A 26,931-nucleotide genomic window follows, 5' to 3' on the forward strand; every position below is an offset into this window, starting at 1 on the left:
ACACAAGGCTTGGATACAGATGGGCCTCAGAGCATAGGGGCTAAGGTTTGAATGCCCCCAGGGAGATAGGAGACAGCCTCAGTGCCTTTGAAGGTAAAAACAAAGAATCCCCTGGCACTTGAAAGAAAAGGCTGCTTCTGGGTAAAAAGATTAGAGGAAAACAAAATATTAGCTGTAGTTGCTTCTGGGAAGGGAGTTTGTGATGTTGTACAAAAACTCCTTAGGAAGAAAGAAGTCCTGAACTCTTGGGGGAGGAAGAATGGTCAGGAAAGCCTTCCCAGAGGAGGGACTGCTGGAGCTGGCTTGAGAGAGGTCCAGCCTTAGCAGGTTCGAGCTGCCAGAGCCCGCACTTGCCATCAGAACCCACGTCTCTTGCTTAGTTCTGCTTCCTGGACTGCCTTTTCATAGCTGTGCTTCCAGGAATCCCTGTCCAGGTTTCTAACGAATCATTATAGATAAACGTTCTTTCTCTTGCTTTTTGCTCTCTGGTCCTTTCAACAAAAAACACATTTATCCTCACACAGATCTCTAGGTCAGCTATAGTTCAACTGACCTAAACTGGTTCAGCCAAGCAGCTCTGCTTCAGGTTGAGGATTGACTGGGCTGGACTGGGCTCCTGTGTTGATTGGTTTCAGGTTTGCTCCATGTAGTTCCTTCTGGGTCCCATACCAAAGTTGCGGCAGCTACCCAGGGCATGTTCTGGTGGATTGCTGGGGCACAAGAGGCCAAAGGACAGACACCAAGCCAGAGAGAAATCCAAGAAGCTCTAAGAACACCAAGCAAACTTATACACAACTAGGCATATCATATTCAAAATGCTAAAACAGAAGACAAAAATCTTAAAGGCAGCTCAGAGGAAAAAATGACATTGCCTACAGAGGAAGCTAAGAATTATCAGAGACCATGCAAGCTAGAAGACAATGGAGTGACTTTAGTGCTGAAAGAAAAACAAAAGTCAATTTAGAATCCTATACCCACTGAAAATATCTCTCAAAATGAAGAAGAAATAAAGCTTTTTCTCAAAGAAAAACTGAGGGAATATATTGCCAGAAGAAATATTAAAGGAATATTAAATATTAGAGGAAGTTCTTCAGACAGACGGAATATGATGCCAGACAGAAACTTGCATCTACACAGTGAAATTAAGAGTACTGGAAATGGAATAAATGAAAGTAAATTTTTTAAAAAAATTTAACTGCCTTAAAAAAATAATTGAAGTCTAAAGTAGGAGGTCATCAAACTTTCTGTAAAGGAACAGATAAATAGTTTAGGTTTTGCAGGTTATATGATCTCTTGCAAGCAATCTACTGTTAGTGGCATGAAAGCAGTCTTAGACAATAGGTAAGTGAGCATGGTTGTGTTTCAGTAAAACTATGGACTCAGATTTGGATTTCATATAATTTTTATGTGCCGCAAATTATTCTACTTTGATTTTTTTGCCAAAAATTTAAAATTGTAAAAGCCATTCTTAGCTCAGGGGCCATACAAAAGCAGTCAGTGAGCTGGTTTTGGCATGCATGTGGGTCATCCTTTGCTGGCCCCAGGTCTAAAGCAAAAAAACTAGCAATGAATTGTGTATTTATAGTGTACGTTAAATTTTTTAAATGTGAATAAATGAATTGATATATCCATATGATGAAATACTAAACAATAAAAAGTAATTAACTTGATAAGTGCAACAACATGGGTCAATCTTAAAATAATTATGCTGAGTGAATACCAGACAAAAAAGACTACATACATTCCATCCATATAATATTCTAGATAATGCAAACTAACTAGTGACAGAATGTAGTTAAGCGGTTGTCTGCAAGTGTGAGGTGAGGCGGGGTTCCGGGTAGAAGGGGAAGAGAAGGAAGGATTTCAGAATTGAAGCAAAGCATGTGACAACAGCATGGAGAACAGAAGGGAGGAAATGGGAATCTACAGTTGTAAGGTCTTTATACTATCCATGAAAGCAGGATATTTGAAGGCAAATCGGTTAATTTAAAATGTGTATTGTAAACCCTAGGGCAATCACAAATTAATCTCCACCTCTTGCCTACTCTCAGTCCCAGGGTCTGGGGACTTTTCTTGGAAATTCTGAGACAAAGACGATTCAGCTATATTTCACAGGGTCAGATGCAGAAAGTATGTGAGAGCTGGGGCTGCCAGAGTCATGAACCCAGGGCCTGTGGGAGAATGCAGTCAACATGAAGAAATGGGCAGCTGAGAGAGAGAGAGAGGTCCGCAGAAGGGCAAGAACTTTTCAGTTACTTGAGCCAGTAAATCTTTTTGCCTGTGCTTTTTTTGGGGGGTGGGGGGGGTAAAATTTCCCGTCACTTGCTGTTTAACAAAATACCACAAATTGATTAAAGGCCTACAGGAGAATATCTGCTGCTTTGAATTTCTCCAGGTAAGGCCTGCACCTTCTTTTAAAGCAGCGGTCCCCAACCTTTTTGGCACCAGGGACCGGTTTCATGGAAGACAATTTTTCCACGGACCAGTGGGGAGGGATGGTTTCGGGATGATTCAAGCACATTAAATTTATTGTGCGCTTTATATATTACAGTGTAATAATAGAAATAATAAAATAATTATACAACTCACCATAATGCTGACAGGAGGCAGAGCTCAGGCGGTAATGTGAGCGATCGGGAGCAGCTGTAAATACAGATGAAGCTTCGCTCGCTCACCCACTGATCACCTCCTGCTGTGCGGCCCGCTTCCTAACAGGCCATGGACCAGTACCCGTCCGTGGCCCGAGGGTTGGGGACCCCTGTTCAAAGGACTTGATCGATTAGGTCCACCCAGGCCAATCTTTCTTTTGACTACAGGGTCAACTGATTTGAGACCTTCATTACCTCTGCAGAATCCTTTCATCTTTGCCGTATAACATCACTGGAATCATGAGACTGAGATCCTGTGATAGTCACAAGACCTGCCCACACTCAAGGGGAGGGAATTAATTAGGCACGTATACCATGGGGTGGGAATCTTAGGGACCATCTTAGAATCCTGCCTGCCAGAGTGACCTAAGATGCCCCTGTGCCCTGTACTCAATCATGAATCTCTTGGTTTCTGGGATTTTCCATGTTCTCCCAGATTTCTAGTTTGCCTCTGTCTGACCTCTTTTCACTTGGCTTTGCAATTGCCTGGTTACTTGTCTCTTCCCCTTTAGAAGTTGAGCAACTCAACATTTGTCACTCTACGGCCCACCTCATAGCCTAGCACTGGTTTGGGCCATAAACATTGTATGGATAAGTGGAGGTGATTCTTATTGGAGATAAGGATTAATCTAGATGACATCAAAGACCACATTCAATGCTAAAAAATTCGTTAATTCACCCTGCTGACTCCATCCAGTCCAAACTCTTTGAATATGGTTTAAGAGGTTCTGTCTAACTTGTCCCTGCACACTTCTCTGCCCTCACTAGTGTCAAAGTTCACTTTGTCTTTCATGCTGTGCTATAAGAACACTAAACCACTTGTAGTTTCTAGACTATGATTTGCTTTCTGTTAGCTTCAAGATGGTGCCTGTGCTATTTTCTCAGACTAGAATGCTCTTCCCTACATCAACTGACCTACATCAATTGACTACAAATGTTCAAAGGAACTTAATTGACTAAGTTTATTAATGGTACTGTTACCAACCCAAACTTGGGTCTGCTTGCCCGTGCACAGTAAAGCCAATCTACTGACACCAAGTTGTGGTGAAAGAAAGTACAGCATTTATTGCAGGGTGCCAAGCAAGGAATCCAGGCAGCTGGTGCTTAAAAGACAAATGCCCTGATGGGTTTCAGGGAAAGGTTTTTAAAGACAGGGTGAGGGAGGGGGGTTGTGCAGTGCTTGATCAGCTCATGGACATTCTTCTGATTGGTTGGTGGTGAGATGATCGGGAGTCAACATCATCAACCTTTTAGTTCCAACTGGTCTATGGACAGCATACAGTTAACTTCTTCCACCTCGTGGGGGTTTCAGTATCTGCAAAACAACTCAAAGGATATGGCTCAATATTATCTACAGCCCTTGAGGAGGAACTAAAGGGCCTTGACTTTGTTCAATGGCTAAACTATTATTATTTTGCCTCGTTTGACTGTTTCCCTTTCTTTCTGTATTTTTCTCACTTCTCAGATTAAATTTGTTTTTTGGAACTTGAGGAAGGCCTAGGAGGCTAAAGTTTTTCTACAGACAAGGGGCAGGCAGAGGACATGGTTGGTGGGTTGGGGATGGTGGGGGAGTCTGTCCTGGGAAGGCCCCATAGGGTCCTGCTCAGTTACAGTACCAAAGTGATTGTTAAAATTTACTAGATTTATGAATGGAATTGTAAAATTTGTCAGTTGAAGGAAAAACAAGGTTTGGGGATTTCTAAATTTAATACATTGAGTATTAGTTTTAAAAATCAAATGAACTTCAGAGTAATTTCTGCTCATGAATGCTACCCAGAGGACATAAAAGAAGACTTAAAATGTGATGGTGCACCATGCAACCTGAATGAAACCAAGACGGGCCCGGAGTAATGGGTTCCATGTGCTAGACGCCTCAGAATAAAGAATTGTCATGGTAGGGGTCATCCAGCAACCAGAATCACGGGGAGTTTCAGTGAGGGAGGCCTAGCACTGGAGATTTAAGAGGTGGGGCAGTTTCTGGCCACAACGATAGGGGTGTGACCAAGGGAATGAGTGGCCTATTGAAGAGAAAGGACTGTCATTGGAGACGAGGCGGTCAACGACCTGATAAGACAGACGCTCCTTTTGGATGAATGGCCAGTTTTGTATAACTCAAAGGGAATACTGCTTACATAACCGTCTATGTGAACAGCGTCTTTGGCATTGTGCGGTGCACAATCTGCATAACCGTATGCGATGGTTCTGCTAAACCCTGAAGTCACCAAGTACGATGACAGGAGTACCTGTGGGGAATGAGACAGCAGGTAAAATTCTTGGTAAGCAAAAGCAGAGTGAACAATTATGGAGTACTTACTATATGCTTGGTAGTGTTCTGAGCACTTCCCAAGAACTCTTGTGAGTTCAGTAGTTTTATTATCATCAGTATCATTTTACAGATAAGAGAAACAAAAGAAATGATAAAATCTGCTCCTGAACACATTTCTTCAAGAGTGCCACGCTCTGCAAATTCAGTTGCAACTAACTCTCCGAGGCGCGCTCCCCGCGCTCTTCCTCTCACCGCTTAGGGCGCCTGCGCGCGGGCCCGGGTGACCGCCGGCTGCCCCCGCCGCCGCCGCCGCCGCCGCCGCCGCCGCCCGCCCGGCGTAGCGGGGTCACGTGCTGGCACGGGGCGGAGCCCGCGCGGGGACGCCTGCGCGCCGCGGGCTGACCAAGCCGAGCTTACCCTGCGGAGCCGGCGCTGGATCCCGCGGCCGCTGCCTCGTCTTCTGTCGGCTCCGCCGCCAGCCGGGGCTCGGGCCCGGGCCCGGGCCCCCGGGACATGGCCGTCCGGAGTGCGCAGGATGATGGCCCCACCTCCAGCCGCTGGGACGGCGGCGCGGGGAAGGCAGGTACGGAAGCCGGCCGGGGCGCCGGGAAGCGGCCTGCGAGGACGGCCTGAGGGACAGGGGCGGCCTTAGGGTCAGGGGACAGCTGCCGGAGGAGGGGGCCGGGGGACCCGGGACGACCGCGCAAGGTGCGAGAGAGGAAAAGGCTGAAGACCCGGGTCACGTCTGAAGTGGAAGAGATCCTGGAATTGGGGGTTAGCGGATGCTGAGGGGACCGGAGGAACCCTGGCTGCAGACCCGCACCCCCAGTGGGAAGGACGGGGCGGGCGGGGGCCCCGCGTCCCACCTCGTCGCATCTGGAGAGGAGAATTGGGTCTCCCTGAGAACCGAGGCCAAGCCTCGCCCCCGACCGAGACTGTCCGGCCACGTCCGCAGGCTCCGGGGGCCGCCTCCCTAGTAGTGGTCAGGCCAGTTTCCCAAACTTCATTCATCGGTCGCAGTCTGGAGTGACGCGGTGACCGTGGACCACATATTTCTTTTAATTACCTCGAAATTCACTCTTTAAAGTGTACAGTTCAGTGGTTCTTAGTACATTTTTACAAGGTGGGGCAACCATCGCACTGTCTTAATTCCAGAGCATTTCTAATGCCAAAAAGAAAGGCCATCATTCCCCAGGCCCCATTCTCCACAGCTCCTGGCAACTACCAATCTACTGTCTCATCCTGTGCCACCTATTTTAATGTTTAATTGTGTAAAAAACGAGTCTCTCTATTCTTTTATACTGTCTTATACTAATTTCCATGAAATCATGGTTTCGTTGTGCGCTGTTTTCAAATATCTTTTACATACAGTTAATAAATGGAGAAGACTAAGGTAACTTTCCCACTTTTCCATCTTCTGGTGGGTGGTGCCCATAATAGAACCAACCACATATTCAACCCACGTTTTGATGAAGCACCTGGTTCTTCACATTTTGTTTCTCTGGGTTCATTTTGTTATTGCCCTTTTCTCCTATTCTAATGCTGCATGGAAATGGAGCTCATTCCTCGTATTACTCCTCTAGGCCCTTTGGCCTTGTAACCCTTTGCTGATGTTTATATAACATCTGTCTTCGTGGCATAATAGTCATTGCCTCAAGTGGTATGGGTCTTGTGACATGATGTAGTGCAGCTGTGCCTAGGTTGCGAGACTTTATCCTTGTTTGCTTGATTTTGCTTCTTTGGATAAGTGGGAGGAATTTAGAGATGAGAGGAGTTTGTTTTTCTGTTTTTCTTGTTTGTTTTTAATCATAGGAGAATTGACAAAGTTACTAATACTATTAACTCTCTTTTGTAGAGGTTACGATTAGATTGGTTTACTGTCTAGAATATTTTTCTCCATTTTGGGGGTAGTCTTTCTTCATATGTGCATGTCTTAATTTTTCAGGTAGTTAATGAATCTCTGATAATTTGGGTACTGTTTGTTGAAACTAATTAGTACCTCCAAAAACAGAGTTTCTTTTACTTTGTTTTTAATAGGAACCTTACTCAGAATAAGGTAAGGTTTTCCTCTCCCACTGTATTTCTCTGGTACAGATATGAAGTTCAGGCATAAATTTTTTTTTCAAGCATAAATTTTTAAGGTAATTTCCAATGTCAACATCAGGAGTTCAAGGGTGGAGCAGGGGGTGTCTGTCTGGGAGGATCTCTTTCTGACTTGCTCTTTCATGGTTTTGATTAAGGCTAGCTCTGCCTATTTAAGTTTAACTTCTGTTTAAAGCCTGTAAAGCTTTCTTGACATGCAAACTTAAACCAAATAATCATTATGGAATTTTATTCTTGCACATAAGATTCACTTATTAAGCGTGTAGATCATTTACCTGATCTAAGTCACTGATGTGTATTTTGCTGATATGGAAAAACTTTTAGAGGAAGCATAGCTAGTGCTCATTTTTAGCCATTGCCCTTTCCTGTGTATTAAGTTCCCCAAGCCAGATGCTTTTGAAGATACCTGTTGCTCTAAGGAAGCAGAAATCTCTACCTGAGTTCCGTAGCCAGAGTAGGGAGAGGTTTGAGACAATAACAGACTCAGCCATCTTTATCTGAGTTGTTAAGAACTACTGTTTCAGTGCTCCTTATTTAAATGATCGTTTTAATAGAGAGCAGGCCAAGTAGTACCAATGTCATTCCTTTTTCCTTTGTTGAATGAATTACTTTTCAGGCAGCAGGGATTTATTTATAGCAGCGTCTTATATTTTGCAGCCGGCTCTAGAATAGTCATTTCATTCTGTCATGGTTACGAAAGCCAAGACCTTTATTATAAAGAAATTTGGAAGATATCAGCTTTGGAATATATAATACATCTCCCTTATAAGGGGAGCAATTAAAAAATTGGAGAAGAAAGGATTCAAGGGGATTTGAAAATGTGGGCTTTTATCCCAAGCCCAAATATCGCATTCTCAAGTCCAGCAATGTGTCCTACCCCAAAATCCATATGTAAAATTTATCTTAAAATAGTTAGACATTAATTTAACCTTTTTCCAAGCATCCCAAGAATAGCTCTGACTTTCCTCTTTCTGAGGTGAAGAGGATATGACGTGTAAATTAGTTGTGCATTTGAGACCCTGCAGAACCTCTTCTCCCTCATTGTGTAGTCTAGCAGTTGAATTCATCACTATGTAATTTATACATCTCTAGCTCACTTGAGTTTGCTGTTTTCTCCTCCCTTTTTATGTCACAGTCAAAGCCTGTATGTACGTTAGGTGCAATGAAATATTTGTGGGTGTAGCACACGTAGGAGTGCCTTCTTCATCTGCCACTAACATTTAATTGCTAGAATATGGGATTGAGAAAGGCGATATTGGGGTCTGAACAGACAGCTACTAAAATCCACAATTGAGCAGCATTCTACTCTGGGAATCACCAATAGCTTTAGAAAAAGGTCAAAGTGCCTACAAATCTATGTAGAGTTTTCTGGTGTGGATATTCTTAACAGTAATATGGGGAAAATAATGCCATTTACTATAGGCCAATTTTTCCAGAGGAACAATAGCTAAGCTAAATTATTTGTTCTGTTCCGCACGTATGTGTTGAGTTCCCACAGAGCATCAGAATCAAGATGATAGCAGTAAATTTTGAAATGCAGGATTTAAGTAGAATCCAAACAGAGTTTTTAGAGAAATAAGTATTGGAGCTGTGGTTTGGGTTCAGAATTAGTTAAAATTTTGGCATATTATTTACCAAAACCTACTGGAAATCCAGCTGATTGCAAACAGTTTTATTTCCTCCAAGATATAAACAGTGATTTTCCTTTTCCCCCAGATCGCTGAATAGCTTAAGTGGAAAGAGGGGTAGGGTGGTTATATGTCTTGAAAATTTGAGGAAAATTTTCCATACTCTTAGAAAATAGGTTAACAAGGTTTCTGAATGTCAGCTGCCTCGGTAAATATTTAGTATTACCATTTAAGTGTTCTTAATTTATGATGTGTGGAAAGTACAAGAGCACTCTAAATTAAAAAAATTTTTTAATATCTGATTTTTTTCTTTGTTGGAAATTAATTCAATTCCTGCACATATTTTGTCTCAGCCTATGTTGTTATATAAAGTCTTTTCTGTTTTCTGTGTCTCAGTGATCCCTCTTTGGGAACATAGAGCCTTCTCTTCCAAAGGATGGCCCTTTGACCCAAAGTAAAATCCCTCCCTGTCTTCCCCTTCAGTGGAGGATAAATCCAGTCCAGACTCTTCTATTAGCTGCATTTACTGCAGTCCTTCCAGCCTCTCTTCCTTTACCTAACACTTCAGCCTCTTGGAATTTTTGTTTTCAGGGCATGATGTTTCTTTCATGTGACAAGGTCTTTGCACATACTCTCTGGAATGCTCTCCCTTCAGCACACTCTTCCATGTGCAAACTTTTCTTTAAGGAGGTACCACAATATATTCTTGGTGAAGCCTTTCCTGATTGCCTCAGAAGTAGTTATTCTTTCCTCTGGGTTTTCATGATTCTTCATGGTTCTGTTATATCATGTGTAATAATTATGTCGCTCCCTACTGTGAGCCTCTCAAGGGCTGGGAGAGAGTCATATTCATGTTTTTATCCCAGTATGGTGCTTACTACAAGTAGTTGCTCATTAAATGATCGACTGATGAATGGATAGATCAATGGACAGATGGATGGATGGTAAGACACGCCCAAGCCAAGAACTTGAAGCACTTTGTAAATAAACATTTGACTAGTTAGGTGCTGTGCTGACAGGAAATTGAGACTTGATTTTTCATGATTTCTAGGTAGAGTAACCATTTAATTTAGCATCCAACCTGGGACATTTTTGAGAGTGTGGATGGGAAGAAGAGTTTGCTATGAACAGTTATGCCAGGACTATAGGTGTAAACCAGAAATCTCTCAGACAAACTGGAACAGATGGTCCCCTACTAGGTCACCAAGGAAAATAACAGTCTAGCCAGGAGAACAGGTTTGCCGGGGTGAAAAAGCACGTGGTCCTGTCTGCACCTCCAATTGCACGTTAACTCCAAACCAGTTGGTGCCTCTGTTTATATGGTTTATGTCACAGTTCTCATAGATAGGTAACCAGGGCCATTAGTACCAACTTTCATTTGCGTTAATAATGTGCAGCTTTATCATGGAAACAATTTGTTTGTTTGTTTTTTGTTTTGTTATCATGGAAACAATTTGTAGACTGTTGCCTCAGAATAGAACAGTACTGAGGAAAGCCGCTTAGTGTCTGTTCTAAAACAGACATCTACCTTCTGATGTTAGTCCCTTCTAAAGCCTAACCTACTTCCACTGTTATTCCTCTCTAAAGCCTAACCTACCTTCCAGTGTTATCTTCCACTTTACATTAACTCCAGTGCCCTGTACCTAGTATATGCTACATAAATACTTATTATTTTTATTTTAAAAATTATTTGTTTATTTATTTTGGCTGCTCTGGGTCTTAGTTACAGCACACGGGATCTTCATTGCAGCATGCGGGATCTTTAGTTGAGGCATGCGGGCTCTTTTAGTTGTATCATGTGGGCTTCTTAGTTGTGGCATGAGGACTCTTAGTTGCAGCATGCGTGCAGGATCTAGTTCCCCGACCAGGGATTGAACCCCATCCCCCTGCATTGGGAGCATGGAGCCTTATCCACTGGACCACCAGGGAAGTCCCCATAAATATTTTTTAATGAGTTCATTTACTGTTAAATGAAAGGGCCTGTGCTTCTGTCTCCACGCCTTTCTTCAGCTCTCCTCCCAGCCTCTCAGAATCCTCCCCTTTCTTTTTAAATTGCAGTCTTCAGTAATGCATTCTCAGATTAGCCTGACCCACAGCTGTCTGAACTCTTGGTGTCTGCACATACCTTTTTTGGGCAATTATAGTGCACTGCTTTGTGACATCTCTTTGGTGTTGTCTAGTTTAACTTTTCTTGTGTTTGCTGTTCCTAAACTCAGCCATTCTGGTGAAAACTCTGACAGCCTATTATTACCCCATTATTTTAGATAGAAACATTATAATTTGATGCACATTAACCACAAACTCTCGACCAGTCTCCTAAAAAAGTAATTTAAACACAGCAAAATGCCTGTGTATAAATAAGAGACTACCACATAAGGATATAAGATCCTTAAAACAGTACTTCCTGATCATCAGTAATTAATATGGTTCTTGAGAAACCGTTGCTTTGTATGCAGTATCATGCCTCTCTTACCACTAGCCACACTGGAGACCCAAGTATACCCTTTGACATTCTACTTTTGAAAATATCTCCATGTGATTCTGATGTTTTACCAGTTGTATTAGTGTGTAACCGGAGACTTTTTCCACGTGTGGTTTTGTTTAAAAAAGTAAAATTGAGGACTTCCCTGGTAGCGCAGTGGTTAAGAATTCCCCTGCCAATGCAGGGGACATGGGTTCGAGCCCTGGTCTGGGAAGATCCCGCATGCTGTGGAGCAACTAAGCCCGTATGCCACAACTACTGAGCCCATGTGCCACAACTACTGAAGCCCACGTGCCAGAGCCCATTCTCTGCAACAAGAGAAGCCACTGCAATGAGAAGCCCACACACCGCAATGAAGAGTAGCCCCCGTTCTCCACAACTAGAGAAAACCTGTGGGCAGCAACGAAGATCCAACGCAGCCAAAAATAAATAAATAAATTTATTTTAAAAAGAGAGAGAGAGATGTATGCTCTGTAAAGTTTAGCATTAAGAAAGCACAGTCATTCTATTAGGAAAAACTGTTAGATATATCTGAATGTACTGGGCATTTATTATAATTGTATGTCCTTTTTTGTTACTTATACGGCATATCTCCTTAAGTGTTTTGTACACTATGTGCTAGTGAAATATCGGTAGATTGACTTCAAATATACCTACCTTACCTCAAACCAAGCAAGGAGATTGAGCCCTGAAGAGAAAATGTACAAATGCTGAATATGTGCCTAATGCCCTTTTCCCTTCTGTTTTGCAGACTTTAATGCCAAAAGGAAAAAGAAAGTGGCAGAGATCTACCAGGCTCTGAACAGTGATCCCACTGATGTGGCTGCCCTTAGACGTATGGCTATCAGTGAAGGAGGGCTCCTGACTGATGAGATCAGGCGGAAAGTGTGGCCCAAGCTCCTCAATGTCAACACCAATGATCCACCTCCTATATCAGGTAATTAGGGGTGAGGTGCTGTGAAGGGGAGCTTGTCTAGGAGGCAGGGAAAAAGAATGCCAGGGTCTTTGATTTTTATGCTCATTTCAAACCAAGAGTAGATGAGTAAACACCTAAAGCATTTTAGGATATGCTTGAGCCTACTCTGAAAATAAGACCAAACTGGTAAGTAGAATTTTAATAAAAAATGGAATGAGTTTTTATTAGGTAGGTAGGTAGCTAGCTATTACTGGCTAGTTAGGGGAGTTTATTAAAAATGTATATTCTGGGGCTTCCCTGGTGGCACAGTGGTTGAGAGTCCGCCTGCCGATGCAGGGGACACGGGTTCGGGCCCCGGTCCGGGAAGATCCCACATGCGGCGGAGCGGCTGGGCCCGTGAGCCATGGCCACTGAGCCCGCGCGTCAGGAGCCTGTGCTCTGCAACGGAAGAGGCCACAACAGTGAGAGGCCTGCATACAGCAAAGAAAAAAAAAAAAAAAAATGTATATTCTGGGAATTCCCTGGTGGTCCAGTGGTTAGGACTCCATGCTTTCACTGCCGAGGGCCCGGGTTCGATCCCTGGTCAGAGAACTAAGATCCCACAAGCTGCATGGCATGGCCAAGAAACAAACAAACAAAAATGTATATTCCAGTTTACATTCACTTAGAAGTGGGTTGTAGGAATATGTATTTTAACAAGAATCCCACCTAATTCTGACACACATGGACTGCATTTTGAGAAACGTGGGGCTATAGGAAGAGGTAATACCTCTGCGGTCCTTATAAAAACAAAAAAACTTTTTATGAGGAAATACTAAGACCATTTTGAATTCTAAAATTCTGTAATTCTATGAAAAACTGTTACAGTTGGCCCCTCCAAGTCCAAGGATTCAACCAACCATGGATCAAATATATTCTGTAAAAAAAAAAAAAAAAAACCTCCAGAAATTTCCAAAAGCAAAACTTGAATTTGCTGTGCTCTCCAACTATTTACATAGCATTTACATTGTATTAGGTTTTTTTTTTTAATTTATTTATATTTAATTTATTTATTTTTGGCCACGTTGGTTCTTTGTTGCTCCGCACGGGCTTTCTCTAGTTGCTGCTAGCAGGGACTACTCTGCTATGGTGTGCATGCTTCTCATTGCAGTGGCTTCTCTTGTTGCGGAGAATGGGCTCTAGGCATGTGGGCTTCAGTAGTGGTGGTGCATGGGCTCAGTAGTTGTGGCTCGCGGGCTCTAGAGCACAGGCTCAGTAGTTGTGGCACACGGGCTTAGTTGCTCCATGGCATGTGGGATCTTCCTGGACCAGGGATCAAACTCATGTCCCCTGCATTGGTAGGCGGATTCTTAACCACTGTGCCACCAGGGAAGTCCTGTATTAGGTTTTATAAGTAATCTAGAGGTGATTTAAAATATACGGGAGTTGTAAAACAACTATACCCCAATAAAAAAATAATAATAATTAATTAAAAAGTATATGGGAGGATGTGCATGGGTTATATGCAAATATTAGACCACTTAATACATGGGACTTGAGCATCTGTGGATTTTGGTATCCTTGGGGGTCCTGGAACCAATCCGCCTTGAATACTGAGGGGCAACTGTACTTATTTGCAAGGCCCGTGTAGTAAAAAAAAAAAAAAACTTCCGCAGAATACAAAAGAAAGTACAGCAAAACAGTGAATCCACTTTGTCATTTATTCACTCCACAAAAATTTATTGCTTTCCTGCTATGTTTGGCAAAAGTCCAGGTGCTGGGGATTCTTTCATTCATTTGGCAAGTACTATTTGTGCTCCTAATGTGAGCCAGGTACTAGAGATGATTAAAACAGCCTCTGCTGAAAAAAGTTCACAGTGTTGTGGTACAGCCGAGTAGATGGTATTTTTGTTTTATTTTTTAGTATACCTATTTATTTTATGGGTTTTTAAAATTAATTTATTTATTTATGGCTGCGTCGAGTCTTAGTTGCAGCACGCAGGATCTTTTGTTGCAGCGCTGGTTTCTTCTTCATTGCATCACACAGGCTCTGTTTCAGCATGCAGCCTTCTCTCTAGTTGTGGCGTACAGGTTTTCTCATTCTGGTTGTGGTACGTGGGCTCCAGAGGGTGAGGGCTCTAGTTTGCGGCACTCAGGCTCCCTAGTTGAGGCACGCGGGCTTGGTAGTTGTAGCGTGTGGGCTTAGTTGCCCCACAGCATGTGGGATCTTAGTTCCCCGACCAGGGATCAAACCCACATACCCTGCACTGGAAGGCGGATTCTTTAACACTGGACCATCAGGGAAGTCCCTGAGTAGATGTTTTTTTGTTTTGTTTTGTTTTGTTTTTGCGGTATGCGGGCCTCTCACTGTTGTGGTCTCTCCCGTTGTGGAGCACAGGCTCCAGACACGCAGGCTCAGTGGCCATGGCTCACGGGCCCAGCTGCTCCGCGGCATGTGGGATCCTCCTGGACCAGGGCACGAACCCGTGTCCCCTGCATCGGCAGGCGGACTCTCAACCACTGCGCCACCAGGGAAGCCTCCTGAGTAGATGTTTTAAGTTGCCCCTTGTTATTATCTTTGGAACCGGGCTGCCTCAGAGCAGTGATCTTTTTGTTGGAAGGAAAAGGCATTGCTGTATTCACACTCTAAATCCTGAGATGGTGTTCCATCAGATTCCAGATTTCCCATATCTTTATAAGATGAAGTCTGTGTATGCGGAAGTATTGTACAGGCTCCTCTAGTAAGTTTTGATTTCGGTTATGAAGGAAATGTACACTTTTATATATATAACAGCTAGAGACTGCCTCCTTACTTTCAGTTGGGCTTAACAACTGAACACAAGTACTGTCTCCTGCTTGCAGTGTCTTAGTTTTAGAATTGCAGGGTCAAGAGAGGTTAGGTTCTTTTTTATGTGAGTTTATCTTAATACTCCTTTCTGAACAGCTCAGTGTTCCCTAGACTTTACAGATGTTAGAGTTTTTCCAGTGGTCTGTGGTTTCCACATTCATGATCTTATTTGATCCTTACAGTAATCTGAGAGGTACACACGGAAGGGAGTAATCCCCATTGTACAGATGTGGGCTTTGAAATTCAGAGCAACTCCCGGTGACACACAGTAGCAGCCTGCATGCAACTCCTGGCCTCCTGACTTCTCCTCTGCTGCTCTTTGCACCCTGTAGCCTCCTGGATAATCTGTGTTCCCTCCTCTTATGGTCATCATGACTTGCGTGAAACAGCGTGTTTGGAACTAAACCAGGGATTCCTCTCCAAATGTTGTATCTTGAGTCATGTCCCCTTCAAGAAAAGCCCAAGTATGTCTTTCAGGCCTTTTATGTCATGCCAGGATGTTTTGCTCCTGATGTGGCTTCCCAGACGTTCTTGCAATAACATGTTCTTTTTCCTTCAATAGGGAACGACCTACGACAGATGAGCAAGGACTACCAACAAGTGCTACTGGATGTCAGGCGGTCTTTACGGAGGTTCCCTCCTGGTGAGACACGCTCTCGGTCTTCCTGGGTCGGGGGTGGCGGGGTGGCTTCTGTCCCAGTTGCACTTACTTTCTTGTGTTGGTGCTTGCTTGTCCCAGGAAGCTTCCATCCCAGCACAGAGCGTGACCACATGCAGGACCCTACCTCCTCAGGGACCCATTGTGCTCCTCATCTGCTGCGTCATTCTTTCACTGTCTCAGTCAGTTCAGAACCGCACTGTGAAGGCCTGAGCCTAAAATAATGTCTTTTGGCCTAGAGGTGGTAGATGAGAGAAGAGGGTTTTTCCCCCTTCAGAGCCTTAGAGGAGACTTTATAGGGATTGCTAGAGCCATCGGTCTGGCTTTAAAGAGCCGATTGGTTTGGAAGTGGTCACTATAACAAGAACTATTAATATCTTCATTTGTACATAGCGGTATCTTGCATATACGTATATTGGGGCCCTTGGACTGGAAGGAAGGCCAATCACTACATGTTTAAAGAGTCTGTTCCTAAAATTGTCTCCCCATTCCCAGGAATAATGAGAAGAATAACCATTGTCTCCAGTTTCACAATGAAGGAAACTGGCCAGCAAACCTCATCTATTTCTCTTCCTTTGGCAACTCCACCTTAGGTCCATGAAGAGAGGAGAATTGCTGGAGGGAACAAGAACCTCTAAACCCATTTTCTCACTCTTCAGAACCCATGCTCTGGCATTGGATTTTGTCTGTTAAAGGGCCTCTTTCCTGCTTGCACCCTTGGTTCCTGGAAAGGCTCTTTTCCTATCCTGCTGGTCTTGAGGAGACCACATAGACAGATGCATTCCATATTTTTCCCTAGGTAACCTGTTTTTCCTCTGAGCCCTTTATTCCTCTTCCACTTATGTGACATCAGTCTATGATATTATTCTTGTAGGCTGAACTTTCCATGTGGTTTCATATTTTTTTACATTCACGTTCTTCTGAGCTTAGCTGACCTCTTTTATACTGAAAATTCAAATAAGGTTTACTTTTTTTCTCTTGCTACTTTCATTACTTTACCTATCCATAGTAGTTGGTTTACTCCATGTTCTTTTTTATCTTTTAGAGTGTGCCTTTTTGAGAAGGGGTAGGTAGAAACGGGCAAGAGATGAGCTTCACTCTCACCTAAAAACCTTTGTTCGGTTTAGTCTGGGCTCTTGTATTAGCTGTTTTCTCTCGTAAGATCTGTTTTTGACTAGAAAACCTAATGGTGTAGGAAAGCTGTGCTGTGTGCCGTTCTTCTAAAACAGGTCATGAGGCCAAGGGTTGGCATTTTTATACTAAAAGCCAGATGAGCCGAGGAGCCACACTGACCGCTGCCAGAACTAGGCGCGCGCGCCAGAAGGTCTCCCGAGACAGCCTTTTCTGTTTCCAGCTGCGTCTTTGGATCAAGGACATCAGTACTTCCTGTGATATTTAGTTTGTTTCTGAGGACAACATGCATCTCTTACATTTTTTGTTTTTATATAATTTCATACCTACAGAAAAGTTGCAAAAGTAGGACAAGGAATTCCCCAGGTGGCTTTTACACAGATTTTCTTATATGTCAACCTTTTACTATATTTACCTTAGTATTGCTTTCTCTCTCTCCTTTGTGGTACACACACGCAAATTTTTTTCTGAACTATTAAGAATAAATTACACACATGGTGCCCCTTTATCCCTAAATATTTCAGGGTATATTTTTTTAAAACACGGCTCTTATTACATAATCACACTTAAAATCAGTATCACATTGACAGTATTGACTGCTAATACAGATTTTATTCAGATTTCACCATTTATTCCAATAATGTTCTTTATAGGAAAAGGAGATACAAATTCATGCATTTTCCATTCAGTCTTCATATCTCTTTAGCTTCCTTTATTCTGGAATAGTCCCTTTGTATTTTATGACAGGCCAGTTATTTTATAAAATCTCTCTCAGTTTCGGTTTATCTGGTGTTTCCTCCTTTTAAGGTTCAGGTGATGAACTCTTGATAGGAATTCCACCAAAGTGGTGCTGAGTTTTCCCTGCAGCACATCGGGAGGCACGTGCTGTCCACTAGTCACACTGTTGGTAGCATGACCTGTGGTGACCCGGGTTTTAAGATGGTGTTGGTTGGGTTCCCCCACTGTAAGGTAGCCAGTCTGTGGCTCTTTCCTACATGTCAGGCAGTATCAACAGTGTGTGTATCTTGAATGTGTTGCCAGATTGTTGTAATTAATTTTCTTTTATTAAACACTTTCTCTGCTAATCCACTGCTGACCGTCTTCCTAACCTCTGTGTTACTAGACTGCTTGCCATGTTCAAGCGCATCTCCCCTGCCCTCCCCTCCCCAGGCATGCCACAAGAACAGAGAGAAGGGCTCCAGGAAGAACTGATCGACATCATCCTCCTCATCTTGGAGCGCAACCCTCAGCTGCACTACTACCAGGGCTACCACGACATCGTGGTCACATTTTTGCTGGTGGTAGGCGAGAAGCTGGCAACATCCCTGGTAGAAAAATTGTCTACCCATCACCTCAGGTACCAGCACAAAGCAGCGTAAGAGGATGGGTATCACTCCTCAAGTCCCCCTGGGGATAACTCCTCAGCCCATTTCCTAGTCAGTGTTTTCAGTAGTTTGAACCCCACTTCACCTTACTGCCCCCAAACCCTGATCCCAGTATTTGGTCTGACCAAGCTCATTGAATTATCTCCTTCTAGGGATTTCATGGATCCAACAATGGACAACACCAAGCATATATTAAACTATCTGATGCCCATCATTGACCAGGTGAATCCAGACCTCCATGACTTCATGCAGAGGTATATATGTGTCTACATTTATGTGTGTACGTACACACACACCCCTCTTCGGCTTTCTCCTAGCCTTTGTCTATTCTTCACAAGTGTAGCTCAGTTGCATCATCATCTTATGTCGAGTAGTGTTACGTTCTTCCGAGTTGTCCTTTCCAGTCATCAGCAGTCTGGATAATTCAGTTCTGTGCACAGTCTTGGAACACTCTTTGGGTGCTGTGCTTCTTGGGGGATATAAGAGAGGTCACAGCCCATGCCCTTGAGGAGCTTACCTCTAGTGGAGGGAGGTGGACAAGGTAAGTACGCCAAGGTAGACTTTGAGGTTACTGCTGCAACAGAAGTTCAGAGTTCTGTAGGATCCAGAGGTGAGAAAGACAAGGCCATCTGTGGGTTGTTTTATTCACCACATGCCAAGGGGAAGAAATACACTTTGCAGTCCTCATATGATTTTTCTCTTCTGTTTAGTTGGAAATGTGTCCTTGGCCAATGCCTGCCTCTCTTTAAAAAAGAAAAAAAAAAAAGGCTGTGTCTTAAGGTGTTTCAGTCACCTCATGTTAACTGTAAAATTAATACAGTTGTGTTTTCAAGCCTGAGAATATGTGCCTGTGCCCCCCCAAAGCATGGACTTTCTCAGAAGGAAAATGGTGGTGTAGTTCTCTGAAAACAGCTAATTCTTGTTGCTTTAGTTGACGTTTGTTGGCCATTAGGAGAGCACCCAGGGAGATAAGGCCACCAGGACCCTATTGTGGTATTAGTGTCATGATGTTGGGTATATTGTAAGGACTTTCTGTGTTGTGAGGAGAAGATGCTGAATTTGTAGGTGGCTGAATTTTCCAAAAAGCATGTTTCTCAAATGCTTTCTTCACACAGCACTGAGGACAAAGAAGGCCCAGGGAGGGGGAAGGGATGACTCAGCAGGGAACCTAACATCTGGACTTCCTTGCTCCTAGTGCCGAGGTGGGGACCATCTTTGCGCTCAGCTGGCTCATCACCTGGTTTGGGCACGTCCTGTCTGACTTCAGGCACGTCGTGCGGTTATACGACTTCTTCCTGGCCTGCCACCCACTGATGCCCATTTACTTTGCAGCTGTGGTAGGTATAGACCATGAGCCAGCAGCTTGGTGTGCATCCTCAAATCCAGCGTGATCGTGTTCCCTAAAGGGAAACCTGGTGATTATGGAAAGATGCCAAAGACAGCACTTCCCCAGGCTGGCGTCTCTGGACACTGTTCTGTGGAGTGTTAATGGGAGAGTCATGGGAGAAAAAAATGTTCTGTGTAACAGTAAGTTTGGGAACTGCTAGTTAAACAGAATTGTTAGATTTGTTTACTGCTTGATTCTTCTGAACCTTTAAAATGCTCGTGTGCATTGTGAATTATCAGGGTTTCTGTTGACAACTCCTGGAGCTCGTACAACCCCAACTCCGGGTTTAAGAAAAGCAGAAGTGTGGCATTATGATAGAAAGTTGAGATGGCTTTTAGTCGGGGTTGAGGGGCCCTGGTTATCAGAGGGGCCTGAACCATCCGGCGTGAGGGTGGAGGTGGGCACTCACAGCACTCTTCATTGTCCTTTAAAGAGAGCAAGACCATTCTTTCTGCTGTTTTGAACCATTTCTTCTGTGCTGGAGCTAGGAATCTCCAGTAATCCTTCTTCTTTCCTTCCTCCTAAAACAACCTCCTTCATTTAATTGGTCAGCCTTTCACGTTATGGGGTGGAAGTTTGCCTCAGCAGGAAGGGTTTTCCCAGTGGGAAAAGTGCTCAGATGTGTACATCATTATTTCCTAGATGAATACAAGAATTTGCTGAACCTTTGGGGTGAGCCCTGTTTGGTACCAATTGAAATTCACCTCTAAGGAGAATGAAATGAAGTGGCCAAGGCCCTGTATGTTCTGGTCTCTGATGCAAGGCCTTGCTCCCCACAGATCGTGTTGTATCGAGAGCAGGAAGTCCTGGATTGTGACTGCGACATGGCCTCAGTCCACCACCTGTTGTCCCAGATCCCTCAGGACCTGCCCTATGAGACACTGATCAGTAGAGCAGGAGACCTCTTTGTTCAGTTCCCCCCGTCCGAACTTGCTCGGGAGGCAGCTGCCCAACAGCAAGCTGAGAAGTGAGTGGGGCCACGGCACCGGTTGAACAGGGGTGTTCATTAGTGAGCAGAAATATGGAAGACTGTGTCCGGTGAGGACGGGGCTGGGAGTGGTGTTTCCAGAGACCTATGCTTATGCTAGTGGAATCCCCACTTGAGACTTCATGGGTCTTTATAAGAAGAGTTTTCTGAGCAATGCATGTCTCTGCCCTCAGCCTATTTAATCTAGTTTTTTCCCTCCTTCTCTCATCCCATTCCCTTCTGTCTCCTTCTCCTCTGCAGAACGGCAGCCTCTACCTTCAAAGACTTTGAGCTGGCATCAGCCCAGCAGAGGCCTGACATGGTACTGCGGCAGCGGTTTCGGGGACTTCTGCGGCCTGAGGAGCGAACAAAAGATGTCCTGACCAAACCAAGGACCAACCGCTTTGTGAAGCTGGCAGTGATGGGACTGACGGTGGCACTTGGAGCAGCCGCTCTGGCTGTGGTGAAAAGTGCCCTGGAGTGGGCCCCAAAGTTTCAGCTGCAGCTGTTTCCCTAAATGCCTGAGAAGACACTTCCTCTTACATGACATCAAGGTCTCACCCTTCCATGGACAGATTGGGAGGGAGTGGAATTTCCTTTATTAAAAGGGTTTCTGTCGAGGGTTTTCTATTTCTGCACCCTTCCCCCCGTCCGTGGATGCCTTTGCCTCAGAGGCCAGTAGCAGAGCCTGCGTGACGCTGGGCACTCGGGTCCTGAGCACAGAACTCTTTCTGCCTCACAGTGGGCTTCTGAGTGGGCTCTCTGCTGCCTCCTCTTGTGTTGAGGGAAGTGGGTTTCTGCAGCTCCCGGCTGCCTTAGGAACCCGCTGGGCCTGGTCACTGGGGAGCATCTTGGCTGCTCGTAGTAAGCTGGACCACTGAATGCCCTCCTGGCAGCTCCTCCCGTTCTGACTGCTTCAGCCAGACAAAGAAGGACGGAGCTGCTGCTAAAGAAGTCAGACCTTGGAATGAAGGCGAAGGGGCAGAGAAGGCCAGCCTGGGAGCAAGATTGGCCCCCTTTTAAGAACAGCTCCATTAGCTGGTCAGAAATCTAAGAGACACATGTGAACTAGGTTACTAGGTAAATCCTACCTATTTTCAGGCTAGAAATCACTTGGGCATTTCCAGTCAAACAGGAAGGAATGTTACGTTTTAGGGCGCAGACATAGGCTGGTTTTTGCCTGCCTTTTTTTTTTTTTCTCCTTATTCTCTTCCACAAGCCACATGACAATGCATATAAAAGACACTTTTACTACTATTTTTAGAATTACACACACCCAACATGTAAAGTACCCGCACTTTTAAAGTAATAGTTCCTTCATGGAAAAAAAAATCGTTCTCGTCAGAAGGATGAGCTTCTAAAACCCTGAAGTTTCCTTTCCACTAGATATTTAACGTTTCACTTTAGTCAGAGTTGCTGTTTGTAAGCAGCCCCACACTTCCATCGTGCCCTCTTCTTCTCCAGCTTCCCTTCCTTCCCTCCTGTTTTCCTCCAGTCACCCTTCTACTCCCAAATAGGCATCCACTCACAACCTTGGCTTTGTTTTGTGGGTTTAACTTATCTCCTCAGCTGCTGGTCTCTCCTTCCTGGTAGGAAATGTCACTGGGAACTCGTCCGCACCCAGAAGGGGACAAACCGCATCCTGAAGCGTGTGGCGGGAGCCTGGGACAGCCAGACCGAGGCTTCCTAAGGACTCTCCAGGTCTTAAGGACAAGATGGATATTCACTTCCTCTGGTACAGCTTTTTCTATAAGCGAAGCCAGGTTTGTTTTAGATTAACTGTGGCTTGAAAAAAAGTGCCTTTTGCTGCTCTGAAGAACTGGGGTGTATAGTGTGAAGCAGCCATGTATTTTTATTTTCCTGGTCTGTTGCAGGCACTGTTCTCTCTTGGCAGGTGTTTTCTTAAAGTAAACATGCCAGAAGCACTCCACCCCACCACACCTAGACCTCCACGTCCTCCCCATATGCCCACGGTGTGCAGAGTGGTTAGGAGAGGCATCTGTCCACACCGAGTTACACTAAGCACTTTACAACCAAAACAAGCTCAAAGTGGCAGGTCATTCTCCATAGCAGGAGTCCCACCTGGGATTAGCGTGATGTGGATGGATGAGTCTAGAAAGTGGTAGATTTATCAAGACAAAGGAAATTCTTCCAGGATCCAGATGACGTGACAGAAGTTCCCAGTCTTCTCCCGCAACAAATTTGTCCTCTTGTCATCTTTCCAAATGGGCAGCATCGGCCCCTCCTGCCACAGGCCCTTGGGCGTGTCTGTAAATACTGAAGGAATTGATGGGGAAGAGGAAGGGAGGTGCATGTGATCAGGGTCCCAAGGCCATGGCTTTTTGGATCCCAGGAAGCAGGTGGCATTGACTTTTGTTGTGGCCTAGGAAGGAGGAAGTTCATTTGTTTTATAGCTTTTCTGACATCAGGATTATCCCCTGCCAATGAGAAGAAAGCATTATCTTTTTACCTTCAAGTGGTTTACTATTCTGTAAGGAATATGTGTAAATATTTTGTACAGAGCCCTGTATGAAATAAACAGCCATATGTGGCTACTAATCGCTTCTGTCATTCTTTCCTTGTTGGAGTGGCTTTAGCTTTAGACATCTGGCCTTGATGCTCCCTCCCTTCCACCCCTGACCTGGAGATGTGCTGTATCTGTGGACTCCTGGTTGGCCTTGACTTGCCCAGAGAGCTTGGACAGTACCTGCAGTCCTGTTTCTGTTTTTCCCGAGGCAAGAACCCACGTTGCCTGGGTCCACTGTTTCCTTGGCCCAGAGGGGAGACGTAAGGGGGCTGAAGGCTGAGCAGGCATCACTCAGCTCCCCGACCGTGTCCCATCACCGTAGGCCAGCTGCCCATGCTGTCCTTTGATTTGACTTGTGGAGGACACAGGGCTGGCCAGGACACCGCCCTGCCTCTGGGACCTCACCAGAGAACTGCATTGAAGGAGCAATTGGTTTTCAGTGGCAGTTTCATAGTTGATTGAATGTAAAGAGAATTTTGATAAATAGAAAACTGAAGGAAGGGTATGTGTGGTGAAATAAATATTTGGGTTTTGTCCCCACTTCCCCTGAAACCCTTAGAATTTTCTGAGTGATAGGATTGTCTTTTGTTCATAATGATTTCCTTTTGATCCCACCTGAGTTTATGCTAATGAAGTGACTTAAGGTGGGACCCCTGGATGGCACAGGTCACCGGAAAGACCAAGTGATTAGAGCGTGAGAACTTTGAGCCCCACCACTGACCTCCTGGGAGGGGAGGGGAGGCTGGACATTGAGCACTGCAAAAACTCTTGATTCAGAGATCGGGAGAGCCGCTGGGTTGGCACACACATCAAGGTGCTGGGAGGGTGGCATGGCCCGAGAGGGCTTGGGAACACTGCACCCTCTTCCCCCCCGTTCCTTGCCCTATTCATCTCTTTTATTTGGCTGTTCCTGAGTTGTGTCCTTTATAATAAATCAGTACATGTAAGTAAAGTGTTCTCTTGAGTTCTGTCAGTACTTATAGCAAATTACTGAAACTGAGAGGGTTTTGTAGAAACCACTGAACTTGTAGTTGGCCAGGCAGAAGTGTGAGTAGTCTGGGCGCCGCATTTGCAGCTGGGTCTGAAGTGGGACAGTCTTGTGGGACTGAGCCCTTTAACTTGTGGCATCAGATGCTAATTCCAGGTAGTTAGTGTCAGAACTGAATTGAATTGTTGGACACTCAGTTGGTGTTGGAAATCAGAGAAGTGGTGTCAGAAAATACTGCACAACACGCAAGGCTGAGGGGAAATTAGTGTAAAAATAATAGCTGAAGGGCTTCCCTGGTGGCGCAGTGGTTGGGGGTCTGCCTGCTGATGCAGGGGACACGGGTTCGTGCCCCGGTCTGGGAGGATCCCGTGTGCTGCAGAGCGGCTGGGCCCATGAGCCATGGCCGCTGAGCCTGCACGTCCAGAGCCTGTGCTCCGCAACGGAAGAGGCCACAACAGTGAGAGGCCCGTGTACCTCAAAAAAAAAAAAAAAAAAAAAAAAAGCTGAATAACAAGTGTGGGTGTTTTGTAGAAAGATGGAGTGGGCAATGGCAATGGAAGGGTACTTGGGGGTCAGGCCAGGGAGAGCTTTGAGCTCTGTGGAAGGGAGTTGGGACTCTCTGTAGGCAATTTGGGGGATGAGGATGGGCCATGACCAAAACTGGGTTTGGAGAGAGTTCCTGGTGACATGATGGCAAGTGTGTTCCTTCCTGGTTATATGAGCTTCTTCAAGTCACTACATCTCTAGAACTCACTGTCAATGACAGTAAAATAGGGATGGTCCCATCCCACATGGACGCTTTAATGAACTGATGTTTGTGAAAATGCTTTACAAACTGAAGTTGTGCAAGTGTTTTGATTCCATTTCAGTGAACATTAATGGATCAATAAATGCCTTAAGCCAGCCCTGCACTTGGGCCCGGGGAGCTCATCCCCGGATTAAGTGGTGACTGAAAGGAAGAATAGGCCAGAGGCTTTTGCCAAATCCAACTAAAGGATGATGGGGCCTGAGGCTCAGCCTGCTTGCTTTCTTCCTTTTGCTGCTGGTGACTCCCTGCTGCCTTTTCCTCACAAAGGCCCTTTACTTGCTAGTTGTCTTTTCTGCAGATTTACATTTGGTTGGAATTTGCCAAGCAGCTATTTTTTTTTTTTTTTTTTTTGCGGTACGCGGGCCTCTCACTGTTGTGGCCTCTCTTGCAGCGGAACACAGGCTCCGGACGCGCAGGCTCAGCGGCCATGGCTCACGGGCCCAGCTGCTCCGCAGCATGTGGGATCCTCCCGGACCGGGGCACAAACCCGTGTCCCCTGCATCGGCAGGCGGACTCTCAAGCACTGCGCCACCAGGGAAGCCCTGCCGAGCAGCTTTTGTGAGCTGGCAAGGCTGTGGGCTTGCCTCCAGCTTCCTGCTTTTTAAGTGAGTGGCTTTCACGGCAGCCCCGGACACTAGAAGACACATGTTACTCTGGCATGGGCTGTGGGGCCCATCCACCGCTTCCTGCCCACATTAGCAGCTGCTCTTTATCTGAGCAACGTGCTTCCCCTTGCCTTCCCCATCCCTGGAGAAAAAGATTGTGTCACACAAGCACATTTGGGACCTCCGGCTGCTTCCTCAGGTAGATGGTCTGAGTCCAGAGCCTGTGGGGTTTGGTTTCAAGTCCGCCCTGGAGAGTTGGTGCTGGGGCCCAGTTTGGGGTGACCCCTTGGGAGGGGGAGGCACCTCCACTTGACCCTGCAGTAGGGAGCACTTGTGAGCCTGCCCATCTTAGATCCTTCACCCACTGGCATGTGAAGTATGGCGCTGAAGGTTAGAACCCCGGGACAGCCCTGCGCCCCTCCATTTGCCCTCCTGACCCATTTGGCTGCAGCAGACATAAACTCGATGCCCGCCTTGGTGTAGATGGAGTGGGCCAAGTGAAAGACACACGCAGCCCATGTGGTCCCCCCCCTCTGCCAGCCTCAGTTGATACAGCCATGGGTAAAGAAATGTCTCAACACTTCTTAGTACTCATGGGAGAAAGAATGGTGCAAGGGCACAGGAAAGGCCGTGTGAGGAGAGCTGGGGGTGACGAGGACTGTGGTGAACTAGATCAGGAACATCACGTGACCCTGGACCTGCCATGTGGAAATGAGAAGCCAGGATTACCAAGCTTCGACTTTTGCAAGAGAACTTGGGCATCTAGATTTTAATGTAGCATCATCTCCAATTTAAAAATACAACCAATTCAAATTTCTAAAACAATACTGTGGCTTGCTGGTTTATACCTGTGCACCAAAAGAATGGTCTGCTTTCTTCCCCTACAGGCCCTGGCAGGAGAGGGAGGAGGGAGGAGCCGGTGAGAGCAAGCGGTTAGCCCTGACCTGGGCCCCGCGCTCTCCTGCATCACAGCTCTGGCAGCTCTGCTCAGCTTGCGGTTTCCTCCAGTCGTGGCTCTGCCTGACTTTCCTGCTCCCGGGGCGGGGGTGCCCCTCATCAGCCAATGCAGAGCAGGCAGGCACTCACGTTCTCTCACCTCTCTGCTCACAGAGCCTGGGGTCAACTCTTGAGCCTTGGCACCCAACGACAGGGTGCCTTTCCAGGGTCTAGAATAAGCCCTTTCCGCCCCGCCCCAATGACATGCCCCAACTCCTGGAACCTGGAGTCCACACCTTGAGTCGCAGAGACGCCCTCCGCCTGTTGTAATGATGGTCCACATCCCGGCTCAGACAGTGTGCTGGCCTTCAAAGTGGGGGGTGGGAGGGGTGTTGGAGGGGTCAGAGGATGAGGTAAAAACAGAATGGATGCCCAGAATCGTGTTTTATTAATCTCTGACCAGCGGAGTGGGCATAGTAAACAGCACTGGACCAATACTGTGCCATCTTGTCTGAGATGTTAAAAATTAGGATCACAATCTCACCCGCAACTGCAGGTTCACCTCTTCCTGAAATATCTCTTCTCCAACACTGGGTGCCCACTGAGAGGTCAGAAGTTTGCAGCAAGAATTTCCTGCCAGCCTGCAGCTGCTGCCTCGGCCCCTCCCTC

At 45.5% G+C, this 26,931-nt stretch overlaps 1 protein-coding gene and 1 long non-coding RNA gene across 2 annotated transcripts; one reads left to right on the plus strand and one right to left on the minus strand.

Annotated features, from left to right (window-relative positions):
* Window positions 1-3,697: 3,697 nt before the first annotated feature.
* LOC309832162 lies at window positions 3,698-5,458 on the minus strand. Its single transcript, XR_014297673.1, has 3 exons — window positions 5,332-5,458; window positions 4,781-4,891; window positions 3,698-3,963 (listed from the first exon to the last, which is right to left on the minus strand). It is a non-coding gene; the product is annotated as an uncharacterized lncRNA (long non-coding RNA).
* Window positions 5,368-21,016, plus strand: TBC1D20 (TBC1 domain family member 20). The gene is made up of 8 exons (XM_082669780.1): window positions 5,368-5,497; window positions 11,879-12,064; window positions 15,433-15,513; window positions 17,830-18,016; window positions 18,197-18,298; window positions 19,240-19,381; window positions 20,211-20,398; window positions 20,660-21,016. Exons 1-8 carry the CDS (start codon window positions 5,428-5,430, stop codon window positions 20,913-20,915), a joined length of 1,212 nt encoding a protein of 403 aa, XP_082525906.1. The 5' UTR covers window positions 5,368-5,427; the 3' UTR covers window positions 20,916-21,016.
* Window positions 21,017-26,931: the final 5,915 nt, after the last annotated feature.

The sequence above is a fragment of the Grampus griseus genome, assembly GCF_964374135.1.
Source record: "Grampus griseus genome assembly, chromosome: 14".
Taxonomy (NCBI): Eukaryota; Metazoa; Chordata; class Mammalia; order Artiodactyla; family Delphinidae; genus Grampus; species Grampus griseus.